Below are 16,154 nucleotides of genomic sequence, written 5' to 3' on the forward strand. Positions count from 1 at the left end.
AAAAATCAACATTTGATACATTTAGCGTAAAACCATCATTCCTTTATAAACCAATTTCAAAAGTAAAAATCCACTAATTCATCATAACTCAAAAATAAATACATTCTCTTAATCATTTCCAACAAATCATTTGAAAACCCCTATTTTGAAATCAAGCCAAACCCTAGGTTTGTCCAAAACTCCTCCAAATCACAATGTTGTTTTATAAAGACAAATATCTAAGTTAAAAATCATAAGAAAGTGAGGAAAATCCCTACCTCAAACTTAGAAAATGAGAGAAAGAGTGAAGGAACTTCAAAAATGCCGAAACCCAACTTTGTTTGGATCAAAATAAAGCTCATGGCATGCTCGGCCTTTCTAACAAAGGAACGCAGGTGAAGAACTCAATGGATCTAGGTGTATTTGTAGAGAGAAGTAGAGTTTTAGATAGAAAATGTGTATATCTAGGGGTTTTGGAATGTTTAGAGAGAGAGATATGAAAAAATGATCTAAAAAGTTACTTTTACGGACTGATATAAGCGTGGACTGCTCGAGCACAAGAAGTGTCATTCGAGCGTCGAGACACAAAAACATGGGACCGTTCGAGTGCAAAAATTACCACTCGAGTGAAGAATACAAACTTCCAGAAGTTTTACAGACAGAAGACCGCTGCTCAAGCTCAACAAAGACTGCTCGAGCCAACACCGCTTAAGGGCAAGAAGTGTCGCTCGAGCGAAGAATGCCAACTCCCAATATCTCTGCAGGCCTGTAAAAGTACTGAGAGTTTACAATTACCGCTTGGGCGCAAGAAATAACGCTCGAGTGAAGAAGCCAAAATCTAGGCAATAACAATTTGAAAAAAATAAGCTACTAACCTGTTCCAAATAGGGATGGCAATTTGAACCCGACCCCGATTAGAACTGATTTTTCTCGAAAAATACCCCCTAAGGGCCGGGGATGGTATTAAAAAATGAATCCCGACAATTTTCAGGCCGAGAACGATGATACGTTTCCCAACCCCGGATCCGACCCATTCTCATCCCCGTTTTTCCCGAATTGAAATTACTATCATACCCCTCTATCCATTCATATATATACCTCTCTCTCTCTCTCTCTCTCTCTCTCTCTCTCTCTCTCTCTACTCTCCATCACCGCTGATCATCGTCGTCCCTCCATCGCTAGAGCTCTGTCGCTTCTGTTGCCTCTGTCGCCTCACCAACGCTGGCGTAAGATCTTCGTCCTCCTTCTAAGCTCTAGCTCCACCATCCTCCTCCTTACCTCCATCCAGATCTACTGCCATATCTGCCATATCCATCGTCTCCATCAACATCTACGTCGTCTCCGCCGCCGCTAGTGAGGGAAAGATAAGAAATAGAAGCCGATCTCCACCACCACGACATCGAGATCTCCACCACCACAACATCGAGATCTCCAAATCTCTAGATCTACCACCATATTCTTCCAAGTAAATTCAATTGCAAATTTTTTTAGTGTTTGTTATCTAGATAAACATGTTTAGCTATACAAATATTAAAAATATATTTTTATATATTCTGGAATTGGAAGTGGTCAGTTTGTTAGATTATATTGTTGTTTGTTTATTGTCAATACATAAAAGCTTTTTTTTGGGGGGGGGAGGGGGGGTTTGCACATCCCATACTGCCATTGGTATTGTGTTGTATTATTGACTGAGTCACTGGAAGTGTCTACTGCTTTATTAATTTTGAATGGATAGAGTATGTTTCCTTGAGCATTTGTGGATTGGAATTTTTTGTGGATTCATTCTGCTTTATCAATATTATTTTTATTTGCCTAAAAAAAAAAGGGATATGCAAAATTCAACAAAAAAAAAAGGATCCGGAATTTTTCGGATCAGGGAAACCCGCTTCCCATTAAGGGGGCAAGGTGGGGCCGGGGGGTTGATGGGTTCCTCGCCAAGGATCAAGGGCGGGGATGGGGATTTTTTTACCTTCGGGGATCGAGGACAGGGAGTGTAATCCCCGACCCGTTGCCATTCCTAGTTCCAAACACAACCAACACATTCCTATAGCCAAATTCAAAAAGAAATAAGGAAAAACAAGACATGAACAACTATATAAGACATTGAAACCCGGATCCAAAACATCAAATGGGTCGAGTCTAAACCAAAATCGCTATAGAGGGATTTTAAGTTCATCCGAAATGAAGAGGGTCTTTATCCATCCATCAAAGTAAATCACTACTCCTATATCTACCGACGACTACCTATATCCAGATACTCAGTGTTGAATACAAGAAAATTGGTTCCAGTTGTTTTATATGGATACTTAATGCCAAGCAAAATATATTTATCCAAATACTTAATTCTAAACATGTGAAGTTTGTTTGAATACTCTAATATAAACCATAGAAAATTGGTTCTAGTTGTTTCATATGGATATTCAGTATCGAACAAAATATATTTGTTCAAATACTTAATTCTAAACATGTGAAATTTATTCAGATACTCGGTTCCAAATCAATTCGGAAAACAAACTTACCAAAAAAGATGAACAACAATTAAAAACTTATTTTTTCTATAGAAAATTGCTTGAAAACGTCTTTTTTATTGTCCATTATAGATTTCAATATAAAATAAAATACAAGAATGATAGATTAAAATAAATAGAGTACGGTTTAGGGTTGAGTATAAAGATGCAAAGTGATAAAAATAGAAAGAGAAAAAAGAAAATAAATATTAGGGGTAATGATGAATGTGAGATCCAAAATACTTTTATCAACAATGATTCATCCCACTAAAAATATCACCACTAATAGCACTAATGCATTAAAAAAGTTAAAAAAAAAAAAAAAAAAAAAACACAACTCCAAGACCAAAACATCACATCATTAATGACAGGACCCACTGCCACCTAATTAGTGGGAGCACTAATTAGTGCTCCCAAGCATTTTTCTACTTTTATTTACATTTTTTTCAAAATCAAGTACATTTTGATCATTTTAAATAAAAACTTAATAATAAAAAAATATATATCATTAAATTAGAGTGTGCAACCTACCTTTTAGGTGCAAATAGAAGCTCCCAAATATTAGTCGTAGGGTATGATGGGCCCTTCGTTTGGGTTAGAGCTTAGATTGGCCCATTCAACCGAAATTGCTGCTTGTGTGTGCACATAGCCAATTTTATTTTTTTATTTTTTATTTTTTTAGTTTTAGAATCCAACACAATTCTATAAAAAATGCCACAAACTGTATAAAAAAATTATTAAAAAATTTATACAATGCTCATATGAGTCTATGTGCATCTCACACCCATGTAAGTATTGTATAGAATTTTTAATAATTTTTTAAAAAATTCTTAACATTGCTCATTTTTTTGTATAAAAGTTTTATGTTCAATTGTATGACACGACTTTTTTTTTTTTAAACCAAATAAATTAATTGAGTTGCCTATTGAGAATTTATTTTTTTTTCATTGAGGCTGGTTAATTTTTAAAGTTGGGCCCCGTTAACTTTTTTTTCATAAAATCATAAGTAATATCAAAACAAATAATTTGTAGTAGTAAAATAAAATATATGTGAGATATGATATATATATATATATATATATATATTCTATTATTAAAAGGGAACAACTTTCTTAGAGTTTTGAAGCCATTGTCTTAGAAATTTTTTCCTATTTTTTCTAAAATGACCTTAACTTTGTAAATAATTATACTATTTTTACACTTATATCAATTTCTAATTAAGGGTAACATGATAAATTACTAATTCACAAACTGAATAACCTCCACTACCCACGTTTCACAAAATGCTGCAGTTCCACGTTTACAAAACAACTGCTGCTGGTAGCTATTTTCTCTCCTTCCCTCTCTATTCACAAACTTTTTCTTCTTTTTGGGAAAACACTATTCAACTATTCAAACAACTTTTTCCTTTTTTTTATTTGGTGAAGAAAGACTAATCAACTACATTCAATCTTATGGACTAATCATCTAAAACTGTAAGTGTACTATTGTTAAGCTTTTGTTTGTTTTTTTGTACACAAATTTAGTATTTTAAAATTAAATTTGTTTGTTTACTTAATTTTGTGTGTTTGCTATTTAAAATTAAATTCAATGTTAGTTTATTTATTTGTTTATTACAACCAATCCAATATTCAAATAGAGATTTAACTTCTATTTCGGTCATTTTTCTCTTCATTTTTGTTTCTTCTCATCACAAAGCCCTCCCTCAACTTATTGATCCAAACAGAGCCTCTCAATGGCCAAAGCATAAATAACTGTTCAATAGGGAATGGAAACATTAGCATAAACAACCAGTCAGGATGTACTGCTTGGAAATTAAAACCCAAAAATGAGAAAAAAAAATTATCAGTTTGATTTATTTGTTAATACAATCAGTGTTCATAAAATTTCTGTGTTTAAAAAAAACAAAATCAATGTTCTTAAATTTTCTGTGTCTGCTTAAAAAATCAGTATTTATTTGTTTGTTGTCTTCATTTTGTGTGTTAAAAAAAAAAAAAACTGTGTTCTTAAATTTTTGGTGTGTGTTTAAAAAATTCAATGTTCTTCAATAATTCAATGTTCTTAAGCAGTTTGGGATTTTTTCTCATTTCACTTTTTCAAGCTATTGTTTTTTTTTTTTTTTTTGTATAAATTCAGTATTTTAAAATTTGATTTGTTTGTTTACTTAATTTTGTGTATTTTTTATTTAAAATAAAATTCAGTGCCCTTAAAAAATATATAAAATGAGTGTCTTGGATTTTTTTTTTTTTTTTGTAATCATACTTTCTATAAAAAAAAAAAATATTAGTTTGATTTATTTGTTAATACAATCAATGTTCATAATTTTTTGTGTGATCATACTTTCTATAAAAAAAAAATTATTAGTTTGATTTATTTGTTAATACAATCAGTGTTCATAATTATTTTTTAAAAAAATTATTGGTTTGATTTATTTGTTAATATAATCAGCGTTTTAACCGTTTGTAATAATATACGAATGTTGACAGCGTGGATGGACATGTCTGGAACTTGAAGGATTTGATTTTGCCCAATATGAAAAATAAATAAAATAAAATAAAAAATAAAAAAATTCCCAATTTTGAAGAAAATAGAAAAGTTTAAAGTTGTGTGCGGTTTCTGAATTTAAAAGGATAAAAAAATATATTTAAAATATAGGTAAAAAATTAGGTTGTTTGATTGCTTAATTTTGTGTATGTGTTTTTCTATGTTTTTTATTTAATATAAAATTCCTTGCTCTTAAAAAAATCATATAAAATGAGTGTCTTCGATTTTTTTGTCCTATCAACTTTAATTGTTTAGACTTAGACTAAAATAGTTTGGGGTTTTTCATGTTTCACTTTTTCAAGCCAATTAGTCAATTAGAAAACCAAAATTATTATTGTACTCTATTAGTCAAAGTACGTATGTGTACAATTTTTTATTTATTTTTTTTTTTTTTGATTGAAAGAGGTATTTCATTTAATAAAGCCAAAACGGCAATTACAAAAGTCCATTTAATCCAAAACTTACACCAAACAAAGAAAAGATAATGCAAGAAGCACCGAGGAAGAAAACTAAGAAAATATTCGAATGTAGTGCTCGTACTGCGAAACAGAGTCGATCATAAAAGTTCGACAATAGAGCATGTCCGAAATAATTCATAGATCCCAACCACAATGAGGGTAAGCTAAGCAAATCCGCACAAATGGACTCTGAGCACCAAACAAACCCTGGAACAACACAGACCGAAAGAAAGAAAAACAAAAAAAAAAACAAACAAAGGTAAAAACCAAACAAAATAGACCCACAACCAAGCACATCCAACAGCAACGTCGGCAAATCCGACGATGGAGAAGACTGGCGAGGGAGAGGCGGCGGAGAAGAGTCGGTGAAGGCGGTGGCTAAGGCGAATCCGGCGTCGGCAAAGGAGGGAGGAAGAGAAGGCAGTAGCTATGGAGAAGACGGCGATGGAGAAGACTAAACCAACCGGCGAGGAAGAGAAGGCGGTGGCTATGGAGAGGACGACGGTGCAGAGGCGGTGAAGGCGCGGATCTGAGATAGCCACTCCCGGAGTGAATGGGTGGGGGAAAAACCTCACAAAGGAGGGAGAGGATGGAAGCCAAAGCTTCCAAGTTATGGGAAAGCAAAAGGAAAGGAAAGAGCAAAAGAGGGGTAGGGGGAGGGGAGAGGAGGCTGGAGGCCGCCGGAAACCCCTCCCCCACCACCACCAGCCACCAACTCAAGAAACCCTAGGGGGAGAAAAGTTTAGAGAGAGAGAAGCTCTCAAACTAGAGAGAGAAGCAGGTTAATCAAGTTTGGCATGTGTACAATTGTTGCTCACTTTAACAACATAAAATTCTAATTTAATCAATGTATATTGTTTGTAAATTAATTTTTACATGTATCTTATATATTTTTTGCAAGATTTGTAAGATCTCCAGTCTTATCTTTCCAAATTGAGATTTTATATGAATTTTTGTTGTAAAGTTTTCTTTAGTTAAGATTAGTAAATATTATATTTTCTTAAAAAAAAATTTGAACAAATTTGAACATACATATTTTTATTTATTAAATAGCTTAATATCAAATGCTACATTACACATAGTTATACATGTGATTTATATGTGCATTATTAAAAAATTTAATGTGAATTTCATATTATAATTCTAAATAAGTTTGTACACACATCGCGTGTGCGCGGTCGCTAATATATATATATATATATAGGTAACCTAATGGCCTAAATAAATTTAACGTAACCCAATGGGACTTATGAATATATCGGTCTCTGTTCGGCATAAATTTAATCAGACTTATGAATTATTGTCCAGGCCCACAATGAATTTAAATTAGTCCTATACTCCTAGAGAAGGAAAAAAAATTAATGAACCAATATTGTGTTGTTTTGGTTGTGTTCAATTTATGAATTTGGAGAAAAAAAAAAGAAAATTAAAAATGAAAAATATATGCAAAATTAGGTAAAATATGAAAATATTTTATTTATATTTTATCTACGTTTTTCCTTTTTAAATCCCTATCTAAATCTGAAAATTAAATACAACCTTAGAGTATATTATGTCATTTAGGACCCAAAGCCTGCTACATTATGCTGCTAGAACGCCTTCCTGTTCTATTTGTTAGGCACTAGCCCAATGGCCATCCAGCCCGCTATATTTAATCACGTTGGGTTCAGTTGGAACAATTTTTTTAACACACTAATTAAATAAGTTGGGTTTGCAAATATTATAATCGGCCCAATCTGGCCCAACCCAAAATAATATATTATACAAATTATATATTATGTACATATATATTAGTATATATATATTATGTACATATATATTAGTATATATAATTTGCTTAGTTTTATTTCTATTAAATAAAAAATGAAAATTGATCAATAAATCTTAAATATTGAAATTGTGATCCGATAGTCTCAAGATTTTTCTTATGTTTCATTTGGTCCTATTAGATATATAATGACAAATTTAACTTTTTGTTGATTATTACAATGGGAAGAAGTGGAGGTCACAGTAAGAAAAAGTACACTATAACAATTTTAGAATCCTTCATTGTGGTGGAACATGTCACATCAATACTCTCCCAACCTTTTGTTAATTTTTTGTTGGGTGTTCTAGTGGGAAACGATGGGTGTCACAGTGGAAAAAAGTACAATACAATCGTTTTAGAACCCTTGTGATGGAACATGCCACATGTCACATTAGTTGATTTTTTGTTAGATGTTGCAGTGGGGGAAAAAATGGGTGTCACAGTGGATAAAGGTACAACCATCCAACAAAAATTATCAAACATACAAAACAAGATCTCACGATTATATTGTTAATACCAATAGAACTTATTAGAGCAATAAAAAAAGTATGGGACTGATTGGAGTAACTGTTACTGAGATGGACTTTTTGATAATTTTCCCAAGTTAGGCTTAGAAGGAAAATATATATCTACCAACTAGATCACGTAATTATTAATTATTATTTAATATATAAATTTATGGACACTTAGTTCATAAATTTAAATTTAAAATTTGTTTGTCCAAAGGTCCAGCTGCTCAAATACCTTGTCTAAAATGACAAGCTTAGTAAAAATGACCAAAATACCCTCTATATATATATATATATCATATACACGACCAAACACTTATTCGAAACCCTAACTTGTCATCTCTCTCTCTCTCTCTCTCTCTCTTTCTCTCTCTCTCTCTCTCTAATGGCCCTGTTTGGTAGAGCTGTAGGAAAGTGCTTATAGCTTATGCCTCAACAGCTTATAGCTTATAACTTTCAGCTTAAGCTGATTTCCAGCTTATTCTTAAAGCATCTCCTGCCCCACTCAAAGAATAAGCTGATTTCTGACTTCCAATAAGCTATAAGCTAAATTAAACACATCAAAATAGCTTAAATTAAGCTGAAAACTAAAATAAGCTGTAATTAAGCTCTGCCAAACAGGCACAATATCTTCTCTTCACAGCATCAACGAATGCACCAGTGTCCCCGTTGTCCTCCGCCAGAGTACCCTCTCCGCTGCAGTGCTTCCTTCTCTCTCGTTCTTCTTATTTGGAATCTCTCTCTCTCTCTCTCTCTCTCTCTCTTTCTCTCTCGACATTGTCAAATCGAAGAAAACAATCATCAAACTCTCATCATCTCTGAACTCTCGCCGAAGATTTCCCCAGCAAAGGTCGAACAACTCAATCTCAGGCAGCGGAAGTCAAGCTGTTAGTCGTAGTTCCTAGCGGTAAGTCTTCAGATCTACCAGATTTGTGGCAGATTTGAGATCTAAGGTCTCTCAAATATATTATGGATCTAAGACCTGAGAACGACACCGATCTCCCTCCTCCTCCGCCGCTCTCTCTCACCTAAACACCATTCTTATTTTCGAACTCTACGATTTTGGATGGAAAATCTTGAGATCAGTTTGTAACACCCAAAAATATATGGAATTATAACATTGTTTTGGGCCATAGTCGAATTAGGGGAAACTTATACAATTGTTGTTCAGAACCACATGGAATTCATGGGTGCCATGTGGTGAAACCACATAGTACAACAGTAGTTGCATAATGTTGTCTTCTCACCTATAAATATGTAAGTTTGCATAGTAATGAAATCATAAAAATAACAAACGGGGGTATATGAAAGAGTGAGCCGAAGTCAGAACTGAGAGTTAGGCCAAATTTGGTTACCCAAAATAAGTATACATTTTTTATCTTTTTATCTTTTTTCCATCACATCACCTCTCTACTTTTTTGTACATCTTTTCATAAAAAGACAAAAAGTACACTTACTTAGATCATTCTAAACAATCCTTTAATGATCAAATTTTACCATAACTTGTTTTTTTGTAAAATCTAATTTGCAAATTATATTAGTTTTTAGAATATGTTATTGTTAAAACAACCTTATTTTCTTAAAAGGGAAACACATGGATAAAACTGTTTATGAAATGTATTTTTAAACAATGATTTTGTAAGTACCACCACGAAGGTCTCGTGTCTTGTGAGACTTAATTTACCATTGGCTCTTTGAATTGTCACTTTATGTGATCTTCTGTTCTGATTTGTTATCACTTTAAGTGACCCTCTGTTTGTCATGGATCCACTGACCCTCTATTCTGTAATGTTGTCACTTTTGTGACCCTCTGAAGGTCCCATGCCTGGGGACTCAAATATCTGGCCCTCTAAAGGTCCCATGTCTGGGGGACGTAAATATCTATTGACTTTTTATTTTGTTCTATATCGTGGTTATGATTATTTTCTTATTATGATATTTGCATTATATGTCCATTATTCAAAATGATTTTCGTATTATGTATTCTGTATTTTAATATCAAACTAAGCTCTGTTTAGCCTATTAATTATTCATGGTGATTTTTATACCCTTATGCTCTCAGTATAATATTTCTCACTCTGCCATATACTTATAGTTGTTAACTACTTTCATGTGACGTATCAGCACCAGTGCGTAGGGTAGGCATAAGGCACTTGTAGTCATAGCTCTGGAAATGTAATTGAATAGTAGTTTCAATGTATATATTTTTATTATAATTAAATTAAGTTCTGGGTACCCTTTTATTTTACTCTGCTGCACTATTATTTTGTTATGACTTCAGTTATTGTCTTGTTGCAACGTTGAACCTCCGGGTACTAGGTTTAGGACGTGACATAGTTTCTATGAAGATTGGATTTGTCACTAGAGGAATGATCAAAGAGGAACCAACGTTGCCGTAACTCTAGATCCGACGCCTTTGTCTTCTTTCATTATAGTCGAAGTAGACATCGCGGATGCTGCCCTCCCTCACACCCTCAACAAATTAAGATCTTCTCATTTCTGTTCTTCTCCTGGGGAAAAAAAATATTATTAATCTCCTCTGTTTGTTACCACAGAAAGAAGATTTTCTAGGAAATAGTTTGTTTTCACAGAAAAAGTTATTAGATGTAGTTGATAGTTAACAAGTTGTACAGTAATTATTTGTAGTTCACATACGTCTATGTTGATTAGTAATTTGATTAGTATAGTTTTGGACCTTTTAGTTGGGAATTAATATAGAAAATGAATTCTAGGCAGTATAGTAACTTAATTATTAATATAAAACAAGTAGGATTAGTTCCATTTTCTTTCATTGGTTTAAAGATCTGTGAGGACTCAATCAATTTATGTATTATATGCCTATATATGCTACATTTCTATTTTAGCTAATCACTTTTTTAATATACGCTTCAAGAAGCATCTTTGTTTGAAATATTATTCCTTTCCACAATCATCGAGTGTCCAAATCTCAGGTTCTAGTCCTCCTCTCTCTCTCTATGATTACAGAGGCTCTCTTTTGCGAGGGGTTTATTGGTTAATTCCTTGTCGCCTTCTTGTTGATGAATCTTTGGTTGTTTTGATGGATGTTGTATATATGTGAAAATTTAAGTAACAGATCTTGGTGTATCTGTGTAAAATTTTCCATCTAGATCTGTAATGTGTGTGAATATGTTATAAAGGCTCTGGGTTTGGATTGAAGGATCTAGTTTGTTTAGTTTTTAGATCTATTATTAAATTATTGGTATTTATTTGTTTTCATTGTTGTTGTTGTTGTTGATTATGATTTTAACAGATAGTGGCAAAAAAAATGTGTGGAGAGGTTGTTTGTCTCTATATATGTGTGGTTATTCAATGAAATGTTTTGAACGGATAGATTATTTTATTGTTGTTGTTGTTGTTGATAAAATTCCATTGGAGATTTTGTTTTTGCTTGGTTTGGAAGAGAGTGGAGAACATGTAGGTTGTTTTGTTGTTGTTGTTGTTGTTGATGATGATGATGATGAAGAATTTCGATAGATAAGGGAAAATATGTTTGGTAAATATCAATAGATAAAAAAAAATTAGTGAATTTTAACAGATAGTTACAAAATTGAACAGATAAAAAAATGTTGTTGAACAGATGGTTGAAAAATTTGAACAAATAGATATAAATTTGAACATATAAGAGCAAAAAATTGAACAAATAGTTACAAAGTTAAATAGATAAAAAATATATAGTTTGAAACTTTTGAACATATAGAGTAAGAAATTTGAACAAATAGGAAAATTTTTGAACAGATAGTCAACGAAAGTCAACAGATAAATTAAGGGGTAAAAGTAGAAACAAAATGTCCTTTAAAACAAATAAAAAGATTTCTCACCAAATTATTTCACAAATGATGGACCGCTCACTAACGAAAAATATCTACTAGACGCAATGATTTATGCCCTTCTTAGTTTGGATTTTTCAATAATTTACTCTAAATTTATTAGGTGAGCTTAGAATTGTAATATTACTTTGCCTCCGTTTGGGAAGTGAGTTGGCTTTTGGACTTTTTTGACTATTTTAGCCTAGGATTAAAAAGCCTGATTTGGGAAGGATTTTTTGCCTTTTTTGACTTTTTAGCTTCTTGGTGATGTGTCTTCATGATAAATTACCAAACTGCCCTTCACATAATTAATACATGTGAAAGAATTGGTTCTGCTTCTCCACGTCAGTTGATGGCGTGGATCACAATTGATTTAATTTTTTTTTTTTTCTCTATTGGGTTTGGATTTGGCCTTTTTTTATGTTTTTTTTTAATTTATTTTTTTTGTCATTTTTCTTTTTTTATACATTAATTAGTTCTTGTTCTTTAATTTATGTTATTTTTCTTTTTTATTTTTATTTGTATACAATAACTTTTTTTTATTTTTCAAAAATGAGTTTTCATGTGTTTGATTTATTTCTAAATTACGTCGCGAATGGTAATTTATGTTTTTATGTTTTTTTTAAAATATTTTTGAATGAGGCGTATTTTTGTCGTTCTTTTTTTTTGAAATTTACGTTTTTGTAATTTTTTAAATATTTTTGAATGAGGCGTATTTTTTTTTAAATAATTTATGTATTTTAAGTTTTTTTTTTGCAAATGGTTTTTTCATGTGTTTTTTATTTTATTTTTATTTTAATTTTTTTTTCATTTTCTGTGAAATGATAAAAAGTGAGGTTTTATTTTATTGTCCTGTGTATTTTAAATAATTTAATTTTAATTTAATTTAAATATTTATTTTAATTTTAATTTTAATTTTAATTTTAATTTTAATTTTATTTTAAATATTTAAATAATGTAAATAATCTAAAAAATTTAATAAGCAAAAATTTAAAATAAATATTCAAAAAATTTAAATCGTAAAAATTTAAATAATTTAAATATTCAAAAAATTATTTTAACAAAAAAATTTAAATAATTTAAATATTCAAATAATTGAAATAATTTAAAATGTTAATATTTTAAATTTAAAAACAACTCTACACTCAAATCGTAATCAAACACATAAAATAAAACTCAATTAATAAATTATTTTTTAAACTCATAACCAAGCACATAACTCGAAACCAGGGGCGGAGGCAGCATGTGACCAGGGGGTCACGTGGCCCCCCTGGATTTTGGAATTTTTTTTGGCAAACATAAAAAAAAATTTAAATAAAGAATTACAAAAATATTATTAGAGTGAAATGTCAATGACATTTTAAAATTTATGAAAACAATAATGGTTGTTTTGATTGAAAATGAAGAGACTATTATAAATAAACTATATTAGCTATGAAATTTTTTGAATGCAACGACGATATCATTATTAGTGATATGCGAGTATAAGTAATCTCACTATAAAGATATGAAATTTATTAGATTGTTAGTTATATTTGACATGTGAGGTTCACTTTTTATGCATTTATTTACCATTAGTGGGTGATATTACATACCAATGATGACATGGTATTACCATTATATTGAATTTTTTATCAAATTTTGTATCAAAAAATAATTTATCATTATATAATTTATTTTAAGGCTTACATCCATTTTTTTTTTGGTATTGTCCATGATACACTAGTTATAAATAATATTTTTTTTGATGCTTCCTGAAATCAATCGTAAAAAATTTACGTGAAATATTTTTTGTAAAAATTATTGTAATTAGTAAGTGCCCCATCTAAATTAAATTTCTGGCTCCGCCACTGCTCGAAACTCCATACTACTTTCACAACTCTACATTCAAATCATAACCAAATACATAACAAAAAAATTAAAATATTTAAAAATATTTTTATAAATAGAGTTTAAATTTATTTTTATAAATTATTTTTAAAACTCATAACCAAACATATAACTCGAAACTCCATACTACTTTCACAACTCTACACTCAAATCATAACCAAATACATAACAAAAAAATTAAAATATTTAAAAATATTTTTATAAATAGAGTTTGAATTTATTTTTATAAAATATTTTAACAAAAAACAAAAAAATGTTTTTAATTTTTTTTTCAACTGTATTTTAAGTTTTTTTCCTGGGAAAAGGTTTTTTTTTGGGAAAAGTTTTTTTTTTTTTTTACTTTTCATGTGCTAAGGCGATGCCCCTGCAAATCATATGGGGCAGTTTCGTAAATTTAGCTGGGCATTGATTGTTGCCAAGCAAAACTCAAGTTTTTGTCTTCACTTGGCTAATTAAGTCTATTTTGTCATGTAGTGACTAATTTAGCCTGAAACTTGCTTCCCAAACACACGCTTTAGGATTGGGATTGAGAGACTTTTAGGCCCAGAGTCAGCCAACCTAGATTTTACATAAAATTTTCAAATATTTTTTTACTCAAGTCCGACTTGAACTCAATCTAAATCGATGTTTGTTCACTCTCTAATTGTTATCATATGAGATATTATGATTTATTCCCCAAAGAAATATTGAAAAAAATAATAATTAATGTGTAATTTACATGTTTTGTTGGTTTAAAAGTCATTACATAAGTATGTTGTTTAAATTGAAAGGATAAATCAGCTCCTCTACTTGCACAGAAAATAGGATCATAAAATTATTACCAAAATACAGTTGCTTAAGCCCATCTTGTTTTAAAAATAAAAATAAATAGTCAATTTTCAAGACAACATTTTGGTTCTCAAGCTTTTGTGATAAATATTGTCATTGGATTTTGTGACAACATTTTGAAATTTTCAAATTTCAAAAAATTTTAGACTTTTTTTTGGATGACCAAGTTTATTTTTTGAGTTTTTACAAAAAATAAAGGGCAAATTATATATACCTCTCTCGAGGTTTGACTAAATTACAGATATCCCCTGAGGTTTCAGAAATTACATCTCGCTCCCTGAGGTTTATATTTTCATAACAATTTGCCTCATGTGGTTTATATTTCATAACAAATTACTCCCTAATTTGTTATGCAAATATAACATTCATGGAGGAATTTGTAATTTCTCAAACCTCAGGGAGATATTTGTAATTTAGCCAAACCTCAAGGGGTATATGTGATTTGCCCTAAAATAAAATGTGTAGATGTGATGTAACCCAAGTAAGTGCACCTATTTAGGAGTTATTTAAGATAATTTAAATAAATATATTTTTTAATTTTTTACAAAAAGATGTGATATGATCTAAAAAGATAAAAAGATTTTTAAAAAAAAGTACTCCCTCCGTCCCAAAATAATGGTCCATTTTGGGGAATCTAACTTCTTTTGGTAGTACAATTATTGTACTTTTAAAAAGTTGGTTTTCCAAAATTACCCTTTGATAGTACACTTTTTTGAGAATATCAATGTCATAATTGTACTTTTTATATTATTTATGAATTTAAAAGAAGGGCAAAATGGGAAATTTATATTATTTTTGTACTTGATTTTTGAAGAGAGACTAATATTTTGGGACAATGAAAAATGGAATAAGGGACTAATATTATGGGACGGAGGAAGTATACTATTTTAGGAGATGCCAAATAACTCCTTAGTTTATGCCAAATAGTGCCTTAATATGATAATTTTAATATCATTATTTTTTAAAATAAGCATAGTTACATCCACCGAATTTGAGCTCACTCAAATTGTTTGAATTTGTGCATACAAATTATCTAATTAGATAAGAATTGACACATCGATAAACAAATGTGACATCGCGATTGACAAAAACGACAATCACAATTAATAAGAGTAAGACCGGTTGTCGTAGCAATCGTTCAGACAGGCATCGAACTTATATAATTCGAGCAATTCGGATGAATTCAAATACAGTAAATCAATAATATCTCTTATAAAATTTATTAATGAAATAGAATTTGCTCTTTTTAAAACAAACAAATTCTATATTTTAAAATAAATAAAAAAGAAATAAGATAGGCATCAAAAAAACGTCCACGTGCTGGTCGTGGTGAGAATATCAAACTTACTGCACTACCAAAACCACCGTGGACCAATCGGTGACATCTCGGCATTGCTGTCTGTACTGTCAACTCTCTCCAACCTCGTTTCTCTCTCTTCGATCACCTCTTCTCTCTGTCTCTCTCTCTCTCTCTCTACAAATCCTCCGAAACCTTCAAAACCCTCAAATCAATAGCTCATCGTCAATCGAAGCAGTGGGATATATATATATATATATAGAGAGAGAGAGAGAGAGAGGAATTCGAATGGCGATTCTGTACGCGGTGGTGGCGAGAGGCACGACGGTGCTGGCGGAGTTCAGCGCCGTCACGGGAAACACCGGCGCGGTGGCTCGGCGGATTCTGGAGAAGCTTCCGTCGGAGGCCGATTCCAGACTCTGTTTCTCTCAGGATCGCTACATCTTCCACATCCTCAGATCCAACGCTCTCACCTTCCTTTGTATGGCCAACGACACCTTCGGAAGTC

General features: G+C 31.2%; 1 protein-coding gene across 3 annotated transcripts in view; it reads left to right on the top strand.

The window, feature by feature from the left end:
• The first annotated feature begins 15,653 nt into the window (after nt 1–15,653).
• Nucleotides 15,654–16,154, top strand: part of LOC114308905 (vesicle-associated membrane protein 714) — a 37,169-nt gene continuing 36,668 nt past the window's right edge. For 2 of the 3 annotated variants that reach the window (XR_014350995.1, XR_014350994.1), the window contains exon 1: nt 15,661–16,151. Coding sequence is in view for 1 of the 3 variants with exons in the window: in XM_028254607.2 (XP_028110408.1) it covers nt 15,935–16,151 (217 nt within the window). In the remaining 2 variants the exon portion in view is untranslated. Of the gene's footprint in view, nt 16,152–16,154 lie in introns of all 3 variants that reach the window. The other variant, XM_028254607.2, reaches the window with a different exon arrangement.

This window comes from Camellia sinensis, chromosome 14 (genome assembly GCF_055761805.1).
Source record: "Camellia sinensis isolate YWXY chromosome 14, ASM5576180v1, whole genome shotgun sequence".
NCBI classification, from domain to species: domain Eukaryota; kingdom Viridiplantae; phylum Streptophyta; class Magnoliopsida; order Ericales; family Theaceae; genus Camellia; species Camellia sinensis.